Consider the following 15,877-nt stretch of genomic DNA (forward strand, 5'->3'; position numbering starts at 1 on the left):
TAGACCATCTTACACGGCCGTATACAACATCATGCATGGTGGACGCATCTCCCTGTCTCAGATCGATGCCACAAATGCCCTTAGTTTGACGATGTAATCCGGAAACAGGTATTTTCCCATTTCTTTAGCTATCATACTCTAATTCCACAGATTTTCCAAACTGGATCCTCCAGAAAGTGGAGAGCAACACTTATGCAGCTACATTTAAAAAAAATGCCACATTCGACAGGATTACCAACAGACTGACCAACTCAAATAGACAAAAGCCCTCTATATGGCAGACCAATCCAAACTCCTCTCTCGGCATGTCCAGCCCACTCATTATCTCAGCCAATCATGGCTAGTGGGAAGGTTACAAACTGAACTCATAGGCTGTTGTAGCCTTGTTATTATTAAATTATTAATGGCCATGTTTAGATAATGAATTTGGAAGCAATTGTGGTCATAGTCACAGCTCTATCGCAATTGCCGATCAGCTGTTAGAATGAATTAGATTGACGGTAAATCAGTCAGATTAGGCTACAGGTAAATAAAATAACACTGACAATAACACTAATGCATCTCAATAGGTAGTGCTTTTGTACAAACTTAATATTCCACAATTTACTTAATACAAAAACCTGTGGTTGAAATGTAATATTTTAGCTTTTTATAATAAACAAATGTCTTTTACAGGGTTGAATTACTTTTAAAGCACATGTTATGCACTAGAAACTATCTATAATTCCAATATGCTATATCTCAATCAAAACAAATAATCTAGGAGCACCAGAAGAGATGTTGTGCTCTTAACTTTTTGAAGCTGGGACCACCAGTGCTAACAATAATTGTTTTAATTTCGAGCCCTACCTGTAACGCCCAGTAGTTGACACAAAATATTTGGTTAAAAAACACTATCTGGCATACAATCTGTAGCTAATGGTGGCCCAATGCCCTATTAAGACACTTTATGCTAGTGTTTATTTTTGCAGTTATCGGTATGTCGGTCAGTATATACTGAATCACAAATCTACATTTCTTGAGATTAGGAGGTGGGTTCCACTTTTAGCTCATGTGTTCAATTTTTATTAATGAGTTGGGAAATGGGATGCAACCAGCAAAGTTACATCGATATGCAGATGATACAGTTATATATTCATGTGCTCCTTCTCTGGTTCAGGCTGTTGAAGTGCTTCAGACTGCTCTTCAGTCACTGCAGGCCTCCCTTTATGGTCTCAAACTGGTCTTGAATGTACAAAACTAAATTCATGACCTTTACCAGAGCTAGAACTCTGCCAGAGAATGTTAGTATTGTCAGATCTGGTGATTTTAGGCATTGAAAAAGTGTAATCCTACAAATACCTAGGTATTTAGTTGGATGACAAGTTGTCCTTTTTAAAGTTCACGTGGATAATCTTGTGACAAAGCTTAAATAGTTTATTTTTTTGTAATAAGGCTTGCTTCCCGCTTATGGCTAGAAAGAAGCTTGTTCAGGCTACTTTTCTCTCTGTAATTTGATTTATGGTGACTTGTTGTATATGCATGCAGCCTCCTCCGTCTTAGAGGCTGGACTCTGTTTATCATGCATCCTTGCGCTTTATTACGAATGCCAAGTCACTCACCCACCATTGCACATTGTACCAAATGGTAGGATGGACCTCACTTTATATACGCATAAAGATACATTTGTATGTGTTCATCTACAAAGCCCTTTTAGGTAAACTTCCTCTTTACCTCTGGTCTCCTTCACCACCAGCAGTTACCATACCCGGTCTGCTAGGTGGTTGCTACTTAAAGTCCCCTAGCTAGCTGTTGCTAGCTAATTTGTTCTGGTATATAAACATTGGGTTGTTGTTTTACCTGAAATGCACAAGGTCCTCTACTCTGACAGTTAATCCACAGATAAAACGGTAAACCGAATTCGTTTCTTGTCATCTCTCCTCCTTCCGGCTTCTTTTTTTTCTTTGGACTTTATATGGCGGTTGGAAACCAACTTTACAGCATTACTACAACCGACCAGAGTGTGGCCCTAAAGTTAATCTTTCAATCACCCATGTGGGTATATGCTCCTAAAAACCAATGAGGAGATGGGAGAGGCCATACTTGTTGAGCGTCACAAATCAACCAATTTCTATTTTAGTGCCTGGCCATTCAGACGCTTTGTATTTCCCCATTAGTTCAGTCTTTTGGCACTGAGGATCGGCCCACTGATAGGCCCATCCCGCCCCGAGATGAGTTCTTTGAGTACATAATCTTCAGAGGCAGTGACATCAAGGACCTGACTGTGTGTGAGCCGCCAAAGCCAACATGCTCTCTCCCTCAGGACCCTGCCATCATCCAGGTACAGCTTCTCCCAACCACAAAGTACTTCAATATCCTAAGTACACCCTGGTAAAACAGACATATGTAGTAAAAGGCAAGAATCAGCTAAGTGTCAATTTGCATTGTTCTATTATAGAAAGCATTATTATTCATGTTACAGGCTTTGGTTTCTCCATTTATGTTTTGAGGTTGGACTTTAGCAAGTGTAGCTCGTTAGCACATAGGGCGCACCGATTGTCACCTCGTTAGTCAGTATGGTTACACCTGTGCTGGTTGCCGTCTCATTAGTGTGAAGGTTTTCCACCTGTGCCTTTTTGTTTGCCTCTTGTTGGGCAAATTTAGTGGGTGTCTTTTTAGGTTCCAGTTGTTACTCGTCAACTTTCAGTGGACACCCCCATGAGTGTCTTTTTGAACCCATCTTAAAACCCCACCTGTTTCGGTTATTGGTCGGTGACTCTTTGTTTGTACCCTCTTCTGTTTGAGCTACATTTTGCTGGGCAATGTAACACATAGCGATGTAACGATGCGATTTGCCTTGGTCACCGGTTCAAATGTTTAAGATATGAATGCATCGGTCTGTGGGAGCCCAAAACGATACAAATTAAGCATGCATCAGTCAGAAAACCGTTTTCAAATTTTACAAAGTGCAGGTTCATAGTTTTTTAGGCATGTGACTGAATGGCTCAAATCGGTCTTATGTAGCAAAATTTGAAATAGTTTTTTTCCTTGCTACAAAATGGTGTACATAATACACTGCATTTTTGAAGAGTGATGGGAAAGTAATTCTGCTTTGAAAGTTGGTAAACTTTTGAGAAAAGGGCCTTTTGAATGTTTTGGTACCTACTGGAGAGCTCTCCTTTGTCTAAACCCATTCATCATTGTTCCCACCCTCTTAAGCCAGCTCCACCCATCTCTTTAAGTATTCACATGTGAGGTCATGTGCTAAACAGTGAATAGTGAAGATTAACCTGTCTAGGACTGGGGTGCCGCCCCCCCCCCCCCCCCACATTCCACTGAAAAGGCAGAGCCGCGAAATTAAAAAAAAATATTTTTTTAAATATTGAACTTTCACACATTAAAGTCCAATACAGCTAATGAAAGACACAGATCGTGTGAATCCAGCCAACATGTCCGATTTTTAAAATGTTTTACAGGGAAGACACAATATGTAAAGATATAAATCTATTAGCTAAACTCATTAGCATAAGACACCATCTTTTATTTGTCCACCAACACCAGTAGCTATCACCAATTCGGCTAAACTAAGATATTGATAGCCACTAACCAAGAAAAAAACTCATCAGATGACAGTCTGATAACATATTTATGGTATAGGATAGGTTTTGTTAGAAAAATGTGCATATTTCAGGTAGATGTCATAGTTTACAATTGCACCCACCGTCACAAATGGACTAGAATAAATATATAGAGCAACGTGTTTACCTAATTACTAATCATCAAACATTTCGTAAAAATACACAGCATATACTAATCAAAAGACACAGATCCTGTGAATACAGACAATATTTCAGATTTTCTAAGTGTCTTACAGCGAAAACACAATAAATCGTTATATTAGCATACCACATATGCAAACGTTACCAGAGCATTGATTCTAGCCAAAGAGAGCGATAACGTAAACATCGCCAAAATATATTAATTTTTTCACTAACCTTCTCAGAATTCTTCAGATGACACTCCTGTAACATCACATTACAACATACATATACAGTTTGTTCGAAAATGTGCATATTTAGCCACCAAAATCATGGTTAGACAATGACAAAAGTTGCCCAGCTGGTCAGACAATGTCGTGCGCCATATTAGACAGTGATCTAGTCGTATACATAAATACTCATAAACGTGACTAAAAAATATAGGGTGGACAGCGATTGATAGACAATTTAATTCTTAATACAATCGCTGATTTACATTTTTTAAATTATCCTTACTTTTCAATACAGTTTGCGCCAAGCGAAGCTACGTCTAGCAAGATGGCGTCATAAGCGATTAACATTTCTCGACAAACACGATTTATCATAATAAATTGTTCCTACTTTGAGCTGTTCTTCCATCAGAATCTTGGGCAAAGAAACCTTTCTTGGGTCTAATCGTCTTTTGGTCGAAAGCTGTCCTTTTGCCATGTAGAAATGCCCATTGCGTTCGGCATGAACTGGAACCGTGCCCAGAGATTCACAGTGTCTCAGAAATAAATGTCCCAAAATCGCACTAAACGGATATAAATTGCTATAAAACGGTTTAAATTAACTACCTTATGATGTTTTTAACTCCTATAACGAGTAGAAACATGACCAGAGAAATATAACTGGCTACACTAATGCTTGGAAAAAGAGTAGGTCGGTGTCCTCCGCGCGCCTGACGCATCTGGAAAAGAGTTCCTACCTACACGTGTTTTTGTTTTATAGGGGCTGTGATTGCGCAATCGATACCATTCAAATCGTCATCACGTAAAGGCATCCAGGGGAAGACGTAAGCAGTGTCTGTATAGTCATAGCAATAACAGTGGCCTTTTAACTGACTCCAGATCAGGGGCCAAAATGTGTGAAATCTGACTCCATGTCAGGGAAATTGCTGTAGAATGAGTTCTGTTCCACCCAGAGACAAAATTTCAACGGCTATAGAAACTAGAGACTGTTTTCTATCCAATAATAATAATAATATGCATATTGTACGATCAAGAATTTAGTAGGAAGCCGTTTAAAAAATTACACGATTTCCATAAATAGTGACAACAGCACCCCCTAGCCTCAAAAGGTTTTAAGACTAAAAGTGGTAGTAGCCTACAATAAGGAAAAATTCCAGCTAAACAAAGTGTCCAGATAAATATTTTATCATTATTAGATGATGCTTACCCAGACACACTTGTCTAAATTGATGGGTCATGTGAAAGAAATGTTATAACCCCTATCCACATCCAGTGGTGGGATAAAGTACTAAATTGTCATACTTGACTAAAAGTATAAATAATTTCAAATTCCTTATTAAACCTGACGGCACAATCGTTTTATTTTTTTTGACTGATAGGCAGGGGCACACCAACACTCAGACATAATTAACAAACTAAACATTTGTGTTTAGTGAGTCTTCCAGATCAGATGCAGTAGGGATGACCAGGGATGTTCTCTTGATAAGTGTGTCAATTGGACAGTTTTCCTGTCAAAATGTGACGAGTACTTTTGGGATGTATGTAGTAAAAAGTACATTTTCTTTTTCTTTTTTCTTTGGGAATGTAGTAAAGTAAAAGTAGACAAAAATATAAATGGTAATGTACAGATACCCCTCAAATACTTTAGTACTTGAAAGTATTTTTACTGAGTACTTTACACCACTGCCAAAATGCATTCACACCAGTACATTAGCATACTTGATATACTGTTACACACACACACACTTATCACATAGTATTCCATAAGTTGTAAGGCCATGCAACCTGAGTTGAAACCTGATTTTGAGGTGCACATGTATAGTACATAAATACATGGCGCATGCATCTGTTTATGTGGTGGACACTTGTTACGGTCACATGATATTGTTGTATGTCACAAAATCATGTTACGACCACATTCATTTTATATATCAATATTTTGCTAAGTGACTGGGTCTCTACAAAAGGTGTAAACAGCACAACCAAATGGTTACTTGCATAGTAGCAATTTCAGAAAGTGTCAATATAAATAATATACAGTATGTACAATAATGATATCTGTGATAGATGAGGTAGTTATATGCATACAATCAGGGGTAAAGTGGCTGAGCAGCAGTGTTAGGAGAGAGGCACTGCAGATAGTGCTGACGACTGGTCTGTCCGAACCACGCATGAACAAGGGCATCTGTATTCGGAGAGCCTGTTTCTGTCCTGCCCTTGACTTTGATGCAGGGCATGTGACGTCGATTGCCTCTTCGTCACAAAACTCCGTGATCTTCTCAAAAAGATAAGCTTGTCTAGCTGTGTCCAGTCCAGGTGGCCCTTGTACAGGCAGACCATCTATGGGAGGAAGGCTGTCAGCGTCGCGCAGAAGCTGAAACCTGGTCCCGACAGTCTGAACGCTCCAGAACATCGAAGCTGTGAAACGGGGAACAACCACAACAAAAAAATCAGAAGACATTACAACCCTGCACAACATCAATTGACCTCCAAAGTTTTGAGAAGAAGAATAACCTCATACAATGCAATGACAATTATTTTCCCCTGAATTGCTGGTACTGCTTGATCTGTGGCAGTGGTCTGAAGTACGGAGTCAGGTGTTACCAGCCATAGCTTTCCACCAGCACTGTACCATCCTCCAGTCCAACCAGCTGTGGGGATGTTGACCCCTGTCACAGTGCTGTCCTTCACAACACCAGCCATCTCAGACAGTGTTCACTCTGGTCTTTCTGAAGCACCAGTCGGGACAGACTTGGTGTGGCCTGTGATCAGGAAGTGAAGGTCCAGTCTATGGTGGAGCTTGTGCATGGTCCGCCAGGCACAATACCAGCGCACAAACTTGTTCTTGTTTTGGCCACTGCAGTTATCACAATTCAGGTCCTCACGTGTTTCCCCAACTCTGTAGTTAGTGACGAAATGGTGCATGTAGGTGACTGCTCTGCTGCCTTTGCTTGTTTGGGCCCGCTCTCTTGTTGATGGGAAGCATTTAGAACATTCTCCTAGTATGACTGGTGGAGGAGAGGTCAGGTGTGTTCTACTGATGCTGAAAGACAAATTCCAGATACAAATATCTTAGCATTATTATACAATAGATGCGAAATGGCATTCTGAGATCACTACACACAATTCATACACATAATGCTAGCTAACAGCAAGCTTTAACTAGCAATACAAACCGATAGTCATGGCTAGCTAAAGTTAGCTAAGATGGAACCTATTTGGTTAACAAGCCAACCATCAAAATCCAGCTGGCTAGCTAACAGGAAGCTTTAACTTGCAATGAAACAACTTTCTGACAAAATTAGAAACTTATATCTGAAACTGTAGCTAAATTCTTACCCGGTTACATGGATGAAAGCTTCACAGCAGACTGCAACCCCTTTATTTAAATAAGACGTCCTTGGTCGTTTCTGTTTAGTTTGCACAACTTGTTTGGCCTGTCTCAACTTCTTCCGTGACAACACTGTTGATTGTTGTTTCTTCCTAATCACTCTATTGTCTTCTGACAATGTCTCCTTCAATGAAAATGTTTCTACCTAAATCAGGGATTTCCTCATCGTCTGATTAATTTTCAGAGAGAGTCAACATGGCACGATCGTCCTCCAGAAAGTCACAACTTTTTCCCACTGACCTTTGTCGATAGCGCCTGAAATTCAGGGCAGCAATGTTATTGAGAGCAGTAGCAACATATTTGCAGTTCTCCATGGCTAACGTTATCTTTCAAACGGCAGTAGAATGGATTATCTACGCATAACGAGCAGCTGATTTTATAGACACAAGATGCTACACCGCAGACCAATCTGAAACTCCTCTCTCGGCATGTCCAGCCCACTCATTATCTCAGCCAATCATGGCTAGCGGGAAGGTTCCTGTCTTTTTTTGTCTAAATCAACTAGGCTATATTAATTTAACAATTATTCGTATTTAGATGGCATAAAAGTTTGTTATTAACCTCTCTGGGGTAGGTGGGACGCAATCGTCCTACCTAGCCAATAGCCAGGGAAAATACAGAGCGCCATATTCAAATAAAATGATATAAAAATCTAAATTTCATTAAATCACACATGTAAGATACCAAATGAAAGCTACACTCGTTGTGAATCCAGCCAACATGTCAGATTTCAAAAAGGCTTTTCGGCGAAAGCATAAGATGCTATTATCTTATGATAGCACAACAGTAAACAAAGAGTAGCATCTTTCAACACTGCAGGCACGACACAAAACGCAGAAATAAAAATATAATTCATGCCTTTGACGAACTTCTTTTGTTGGCACTCCAATATGTCCCATGAACATCACAAATGGTCCTTTTTGTTCGATTAATTCCGTCTATATATATATATATATATATCCAAAATGTCAATTTATTTGGCGCGTTTCATCCAGAAAACACAGCTTTCAACTTGCGCAACGTCACTACAAAATATATCAAAAGTTTCATGTTAACTTTACCAAAACATTTCAAACTACTTTTGTAATACAACATTAGGTATTTTTAACCGTTAATAATCGATCAAATTGATGACGGGATGATCTGTGTTCAATACAAAAAAGAAAAACTGACGCTACTTTTTTGATAATGTGCCTCAAACAATTTACTTCAAATGACCCTCATTTAAGATGGCCGTACTTCTTCATTACACAAAGGAATAACCTCAACCAATTTCCAAAGACTGGTGACATCCAGTGGAAGCGGTAGGAACTGCAAACAAGTCCCTAGAAATCTGGTGTCCCAATGAAAACTACATAAGTTCTGTTATACGCAGACAAGATTCAAACAATTTTAGAAACTTCAGAGTGTTTTCTATCCAAATCTACTAATAATATGCATATCTTATATTCTGGGGATGAGTAGCAGGCAGTTGAATTTGGGCATGCTATTTATCCAAAGAAGTTAAGGCACTTTGATAAGGCACTTTGATAAGGCACTTTGATAAGGCACTTTGATAAGGCACTTTGATAAGGCACTTTGATAAGGCACTTTGATAAGGCACTTTGATAAGGCACTTTGATAAGGCACTTTGATAAGGCACTTTGATAAGGCACTTTGATAAGGCACTTTGATAAGGCACTTTGATAAGGCACTTTGATAAGGCACTTTGATAAGGCACTTTGATAAGGCACTTTGATAAGGCACTTTGATAAGGCACTTTGATAAGGCACTTTGATAAGGCACTTTGATAAGGCACTTTGATAAGGCACTTTGATAAGGCACTTTGATAAGGCACTTTGATAAGGCACTTTGATAAGGCACTTTGATAAGGCACTTTGATAAGGCACTTTGATAAGGCACTTTGATAAGGCACTTTGATAAGGCACTTTGATAAGGCACTTTGATAAGGCACTTTGATAAGGCACTTTGATAAGGCACTTTGATACGGCACTTTGATAAGGCACTTTGATACGGCACTTTGATACGGCACTTTGATACGGCACTTTGATACGGCACTTTGATACGGCACTTTGATACGGCACTTTGATACGGCACTTTGATACGGCACTTTGATAAGGCACTTTGATAAGGCACTTTGATAAGGCACTTTGATAAGGCACTTTGATAAGGCACTTTGATAAGGCACTTTGATAAATATTTTTTAGGTTCAGACGGCTCTCCTGTGAAGTCATGACTTCAAATTTTATTATTCACATGCACCGAATACAACAGGTGTAGACCTTACTGTGAAATGCTTACTTACGAACTCCTAACCAGCAATGCAGTTTAAAAAATACGGATAAGAAATAAAAGTAACAAGTAATTAAAGAGCAGCAGTAAAATAACTAGTGAGAATATATACAGGGGGGTACCGGTATAGAGTCAATGTGAGGGGGCACTGGTAATTTTGAGGTAATATATACATGTAGGTAGAGTTGTTAGTGATTTATGCATAGATGACAAAAGAGTAGCAGTGGTGTAAAAGGGGGGGGGGGGGGGCAATGCAAATAGTCTGGGTAGCCATTTGATTAGGTGTTCAGGAGTATTATTGTTAGGGGGTAGAAGCTGTTCAGAAGCCTCTTGGACCTAGACTTGGTGCTCAGGGTACCGCTTTCCGTGCGGTAGCAGAGAGAACAGTCTATGACTAAGGTGTCTGGAGTCTTTGACAATTTTTAGGGCCTTCCTCTGACACTGCCTGGTATAGAGGTCCTGGATGGCAGGAAGTTTGGCCCCAGTGATGTACTGGGCCGTTTGCACTACCCTCTGTAGTGCCTTGCGGATGGAGGCCGAGCAGTTGCCATACCAGGTGGTGATGCAAACAGTCCGGATGCTCTCAATGGTGCAGCTGTAGAACCTTTGAGGACCTATGCCAAATCCTTTGTCTCCTGAGGGGCAATCGGTTTTGTTGTTCCCTCTTCACAACTGTCCAGACTTGCGGCATACGCCTAGTTTCTTGAATCGGGTCATATATGGTTTTATTCTTAAAATAACTAATCTGTTATGACTGAAATGATGTGTCCTCTCCTTCAGTACAGTAGCCTATCCAACTTTATGCATATAACTGCATATGGCTGACAGAGCAATGGTGTGGGAGACACAGATGCTCACGCCAACGAGAGATGAGCCTAATAGGCTATTTGTACATTTGGCACCTTCAGCATTCAGATGCTTGTAAAATTGCTTTCGCAATGTCAAATCATAGGCTTTATTCGAGTGACAACCAAATGAGTGTCTTACCAGAGTTGTGGAACCTACCAAAGTCGACGCAACTCACATCCAACTGCTGATTGGGGTTTTCAATCATTCCGATTGTATTTATATTATTCAGGTTCACCATAAGAAATAGTTTTGGAAGTTTTGCTTTAAACAGTCAGTGTATTTGGTCATTTTTACATGAATAAGAATTTCAAAAAGGACTGCTATCATTTCTCATTCATTGGTCAGAGCGGGAGAAGCTCTGTGAACTTCTAAACCATTAGCTTTCGAGACAGTTAATATAATGCAGCTTGGGATTTTACCTGTCTAAATGCCAAGATGGTTTCAAAAAAATATTGACATGGTACTAGCTCAACATTTTCAATCTGCAAAAATGTTTAAGTTAATCAGGTGGTGAATAGATGTAAAAAATTAGGGGGACGAACATACTGTACATTTCCCCCTCCCACCCCTAATCTGATAGTGGGGTGGTCTGCCCAATGGCTCAGCTCAGGTGCCTCCACACACAGGGTCACTCAGCTTAGAGAAGTAATCTCAGACAGATCCAGCACAGAGGCCCAGCTCCTGGACTCCCATCAGGAGCAGATATTAATTGAAAATTAAGGTGTTTATGCAAAAAATGTTACTGCATCAATTCGTTCCTCTAATCAAGCTAAATCGTACCAGATCGTTTCAAACTAAAGTATTGAAGCCCATGCATCTAGATGTGTATCGACTCATTCGTGAAACTAGAGATGCACATCCCTAATATCAGTGCAGTGATATTTGGCTTCAACTCCCTTTCTCGGTTTTCCTCTCCAGTTCTCCGTGTGCTCGGCCCCTCCACCTGCTCCTGCTGCCACTTCAGCTCCATTCCAGTCGTTGGGCTCCAACGGCCTGTTCAACCGAGCTCCCGTGCCCCTGTACAGCCAGTGCAACACCAGCCCCCTGGTGTCCCTGCAGTTTGACACCGTTAGTGTCGGTAAGAGCCACAGCAGCAAAAAGCCTGGATATGGTGAGGAAGGGACCGCTAGCTAGGTTAATATCATTAGTGTGTTCAAGGTCTGATATTAGTCAGACATACTTTACTAATGTCAACTGTGTTCTAAAGCTTATCTTAGTCCTGTACACACATATATTGTCAGTCACGTTTTCCTTCAAATGCAAGCTAATGCTATGCATTAAGCTAACTACCTGTGAAATGCAGGTAGATATGTTTTAAGCACTGTGTCGGGAAGTAACCTAGTCATGCATGCTTTCCAAGGGTTGCGGGCTGCCACATGGCTCTTGGATCAAGTTGGGCATTTCACAGGCGCAGAAGAAGGTTTGACTGTGGGCTCCACTATGCCAAAAGAGTCACGTAGACTGTTGGCTCCCTTATGTTTTACACTCGTTTGACATTCAAAAAGCAACATTTTAGCTAGTACACTCTTAGATATTCAGTGTGATAGTACTCGTCATTTCCGCTCCATTACACAGATGCTGCTAGTACTCAGCCAAGGGTCACAGGTCAGGAAACAAATCAGGAAATAATGAGGCCAGTCAGAAGGTTACTTTCGTAACCCTGATTCTCTGATATTGAGATCTAACGTGGGATTCACCTGAATCTTGACGAACCATTTACACACGTCTGTTAGACAGACCAGTCAAAGGGAGGTGAACCCCTCCATTCATAATAAGGAGCTACTAGCTCACCCTGTGGTGATTCTCGAAAATGCCGAACTTCATCACGCTCTTACAAGTAGGGGAATGCGGTGAGATTTCTCACTCATAATATCAGAGAACCGTGGTAACGAAAGTAACCTTGATTTCTCTTTCAATTATTTGTCCCCATATTTGTCCGCACTTGGGATATGGCCAACTCCATTATTGCAAACATGCTCTCCAAAGACAGGTAGTCTTAACATATCAACCCTCAGAGGCCCTGACACTGAGGACACTATGTACCAAAGAAGTTGCAGTGATGTCTAACCTGGGCATGTATGCAGGGATTCCCAAAAAGCTGCATCGCAAATCTCCTGTAAGTAGATTCTCTTTGAACAGTGCCCAAGAGGTAGCCATACCTCTAATGGAGTGAGCCCCTTAGCCCTCCGGCAGCTGTAATCCCTTGTTATTATAGGCCAATAAAATAGCGTCCACAATCCAATGTGATAGCCATTGATGAGTGTGGCCTCCCCTTGCAGGGGGGAGAGGTTTGTCAGAGTTAGTCGCTCATGCGCGAAGCTTTTGGTGTATCCAAGTATATGCGCAATGTGCCTACTGGACACATGGTGGAGAAGCTCTTCTGTAGAAGTGGTGGGTGGAAAGCCACAAGCTCCAAGGTGAGACAATTGAAACCTGGGAAAAGCCTGGGGCAAACTGTAGGCACGAATGGTGAACTGACAGCGCATGCGGCTCACGTACTTGCTTTGTGGACTTAAGGGTGACCAGTAAAGCGATCTTGAAGGAGAGCTACTTAATTTCCATGCTTTCCAGCGGCTCAAAAAGATGCTGTGAAATGGCCTCAAGCGCAATAGACAGATCCCAAGGCCGCGGCATGGAAAACTGGACGTAAGCGACGCACCCCCTTCTTGAAACAACATACGTTTCTACACATTGTTATTTCCAAAGCCTATATGACGGGCCAAAATAGCATCTAGAAAGACTAACAGAGGAGAAAGCAATGAGGACCTTCAAAAAGCACATTTGTCATATTTTTTCAAATGCACCACTTGTTTCCATACAGTGAGTGTGTAGAAGAGGCCTTGGTACTCTGGATAGTCAATGACTGAGGCATGCCTGTCACCTCCAGATTTGACCTCTCATGGGCCAGGCCCAGAAGGCCATTGTGTTTGAGTGAGGGTGGAAAATCTTTGTTTGCTTGGGTCAGAAGATCCCTGCATAACGGGAGTTGCCAGGGCTCGTCGTACAGCATGAGAATGATCTCCGCTGACCAGAGCTTGCCTGGCCATCGAGGGGCTATCAAGATGATGGATGAGTCTTACCTCGCTGTCATTTCTGTGATTTATTATCAAGCTGGACACAATCAAGACACCTGTCTATATAAGGTCCCATAGTTGGCAGTGCATGTCAGAGCAAAAACCAAGCCATGAGGTCGAAGGATTTGTACTACAAGATTGTGTCGAGGCACAGATCTGGGGAAGGGTACCAAAACATTTCTGCAGCATTGAAGGTCCCCAAAGAACACAGTGGCCTCCAACATTCTTAAATGGAAGAAGTTTGGAACCACCAAGACTCTTCCTAGAGCTGGTCGCCATGCTGAGCAATCAGGGAAGGGCCTTGGTCAGGGAGGTGACCAAGAACCCGATGGTTTCTTTGACAGAGCTCCAGAGTTCCTCTGTGGAGATGGGAGAAAGTTCCAGAAGGACAACATCAATGCAGCACTCGTCGACGGCATGGCTGGCCTTGATACTGTATCTGACCTGGTTTTTGACTCTTGAGCCTAGTAGTTGGAGTCGGTAAGTATAGAAGACAGAGCGTTATCTAAACCATGCAAGACTCAAGAAAACTGAGCTAGCTGAGGTAGGCTGTGTGAGCGTTTTGCCCAGCGTAGGTTAGCGGTACAGCCAGCCTTGCTGCCTTAGCTAGCCTGTTACAGGCAGTCTTGTAGACTGGGTCACAACGTGGTGCGACTGGTTCAGTTAGTAGGCACAAAGCAACTTAATGCTAGGCGAACTAGAAAATGGGAGCTAAGCTAGCAATAGCAAGATGGTTGTAGCTAGCGTTCATTGTGACGGCTAGTAGTGTAGCTTAAGGTAGCACTGGCCAGTATTTAGTAAATAAAAACTCTTACAAAACTCGCTGGACTAGTTGGAGAGCTGCCTGAGCATGTTTATTTCCCATGGGTACGGCGGCCCATTTTATAAGTATTGGTAACGTGTGTGTGTGTGTGTGCTAGTCGATGTTTAGCCATTAAGGCTTGTGTTTTCTAGCTAGTGTTCACCTAGTGGGCTAATAACATAGCTTGCACCTCACTAGCTGTGTGAGAAGCATTGCTTCTTTGGTCTAGAGTCTCTTGACCGTAGCACGGTGAGGTATAACCGGTCAGTTTAGCCAATCTGGCAATACCACTGTAGTTGGGAGAGCCAGTAGCAGCCAGCATCACAGCATCGAGCTGCCAGTGCAAGAGCGAGGGGGTGTCAGTGGCCATAATTAATTGAACCGAGTAGTCCGGTTGGGCTGCGGTCAAGCCACGTACCTTTCTTGTGTCCCTAATTCATGGATAAAGGCCTGCTAGCCCGTAGTGGCTGCTGAGAATTAGCCTTGACATGCGCGTGCTAGCTGCTTAGGTGCCTTGCGGCTAATGTCTAGCTGGAGTGGGCACTGTGTATAAATGCTATAGCCGTGGTGGGCTAGTATAGGCGGTAGCTAGCTTGCAACCAGCACTTGGGCTAAGGTTGTTATAGATATTGGTGCATATGGTACCTACCTTATGTGCAGGTTGGGAACTCTTTCTGAGTTAGCTAGCAATGCTTATGTGTTTAGCTTTCTTTCCAGCGAGCTAGCTAAGTTAGCTTGTGTCTTGCACCCTGGGCTAACCAAGTCTCGGTAACTATCACTGTGACGCATGCTAACACAGGAGACAAAGCAACAAAACATTTTTTTCCCGGTAAGTTACTCAACACAAAAGACGAGAGCTGAAATTCCTGCGCTCGGTGGCGTAACCTCGCGGCACTTGCGAAACAGTTAAACAGATATTTTCGTGCTGAGGAGAGCTTAGAGAAGTACTCTTGTGAGAATTTCCATAGGACAGGTGAGTGGCTCCTTATAATGAGAGGGGCTCACCTCATTCACCTTTTGACCAACTGACATTTGTAATTGGTTCTTCGAGATTCCGGTGAATCGCACATGTGAGATATCAAAAAGAATAATTGAAAGGGAATCAGAGAGGACTCATCACACTTGTGCTGTTCTTGCCCTCAATACTCTACACCTGCTGTTCCTCTCCATACAGGAAGGTCAGTGCCGCCCTCCTCCTTTGGGAGCGACACCAGCTCCGCTGCAACCCAGTCCCAGAGCAGTGCTATTGGCGCTGCTCTCCCCACTGATTCACACTCTCTGGGTACCGCTACTGTCCTTGTATCAAAAGGTAAAAGAACCACACGAGGAAGAGAAACACTGATTTGTTCTACTACTTACTCACCTTGGTGAAACTAAAACTCATTTGAAACTAGCTGTAGATCTACCCCATTCACTCCCTACAACTCCTCAGTAGAGCACACAGTCGGATTCTTTCAAGGGATGGCTACTCATTCAAGGGATTTTCTTTATTTTTACTATTT

At 41.9% G+C, this 15,877-nt stretch overlaps 1 protein-coding gene across 2 annotated transcripts in view; it reads left to right on the top strand.

Moving 5' to 3' along the window:
* LOC129866726 (protein LSM14 homolog A-like) overlaps window positions 1–15,877 on the top strand; it is a 31,041-nt gene that overhangs the window by 7,628 nt on the left and 7,536 nt on the right. Inside the window, exons 2-4 of one of the 2 annotated variants that reach the window (XM_055939562.1) lie at window positions 2,157–2,320; window positions 11,418–11,577; window positions 15,550–15,684. In XM_055939562.1, the coding sequence (XP_055795537.1) occupies window positions 2,157–2,320; window positions 11,418–11,577; window positions 15,550–15,684 (459 nt within the window). The remainder of the gene's footprint in view (window positions 1–2,156; window positions 2,321–11,417; window positions 11,578–15,549; window positions 15,685–15,877) is intronic. The other variant, XM_055939563.1, reaches the window with a different exon arrangement.

The sequence above is a fragment of the Salvelinus fontinalis genome, chromosome 12, assembly GCF_029448725.1.
Source record: "Salvelinus fontinalis isolate EN_2023a chromosome 12, ASM2944872v1, whole genome shotgun sequence".
Lineage (NCBI taxonomy): Eukaryota > Metazoa > Chordata > Actinopteri > Salmoniformes > Salmonidae > Salvelinus > Salvelinus fontinalis.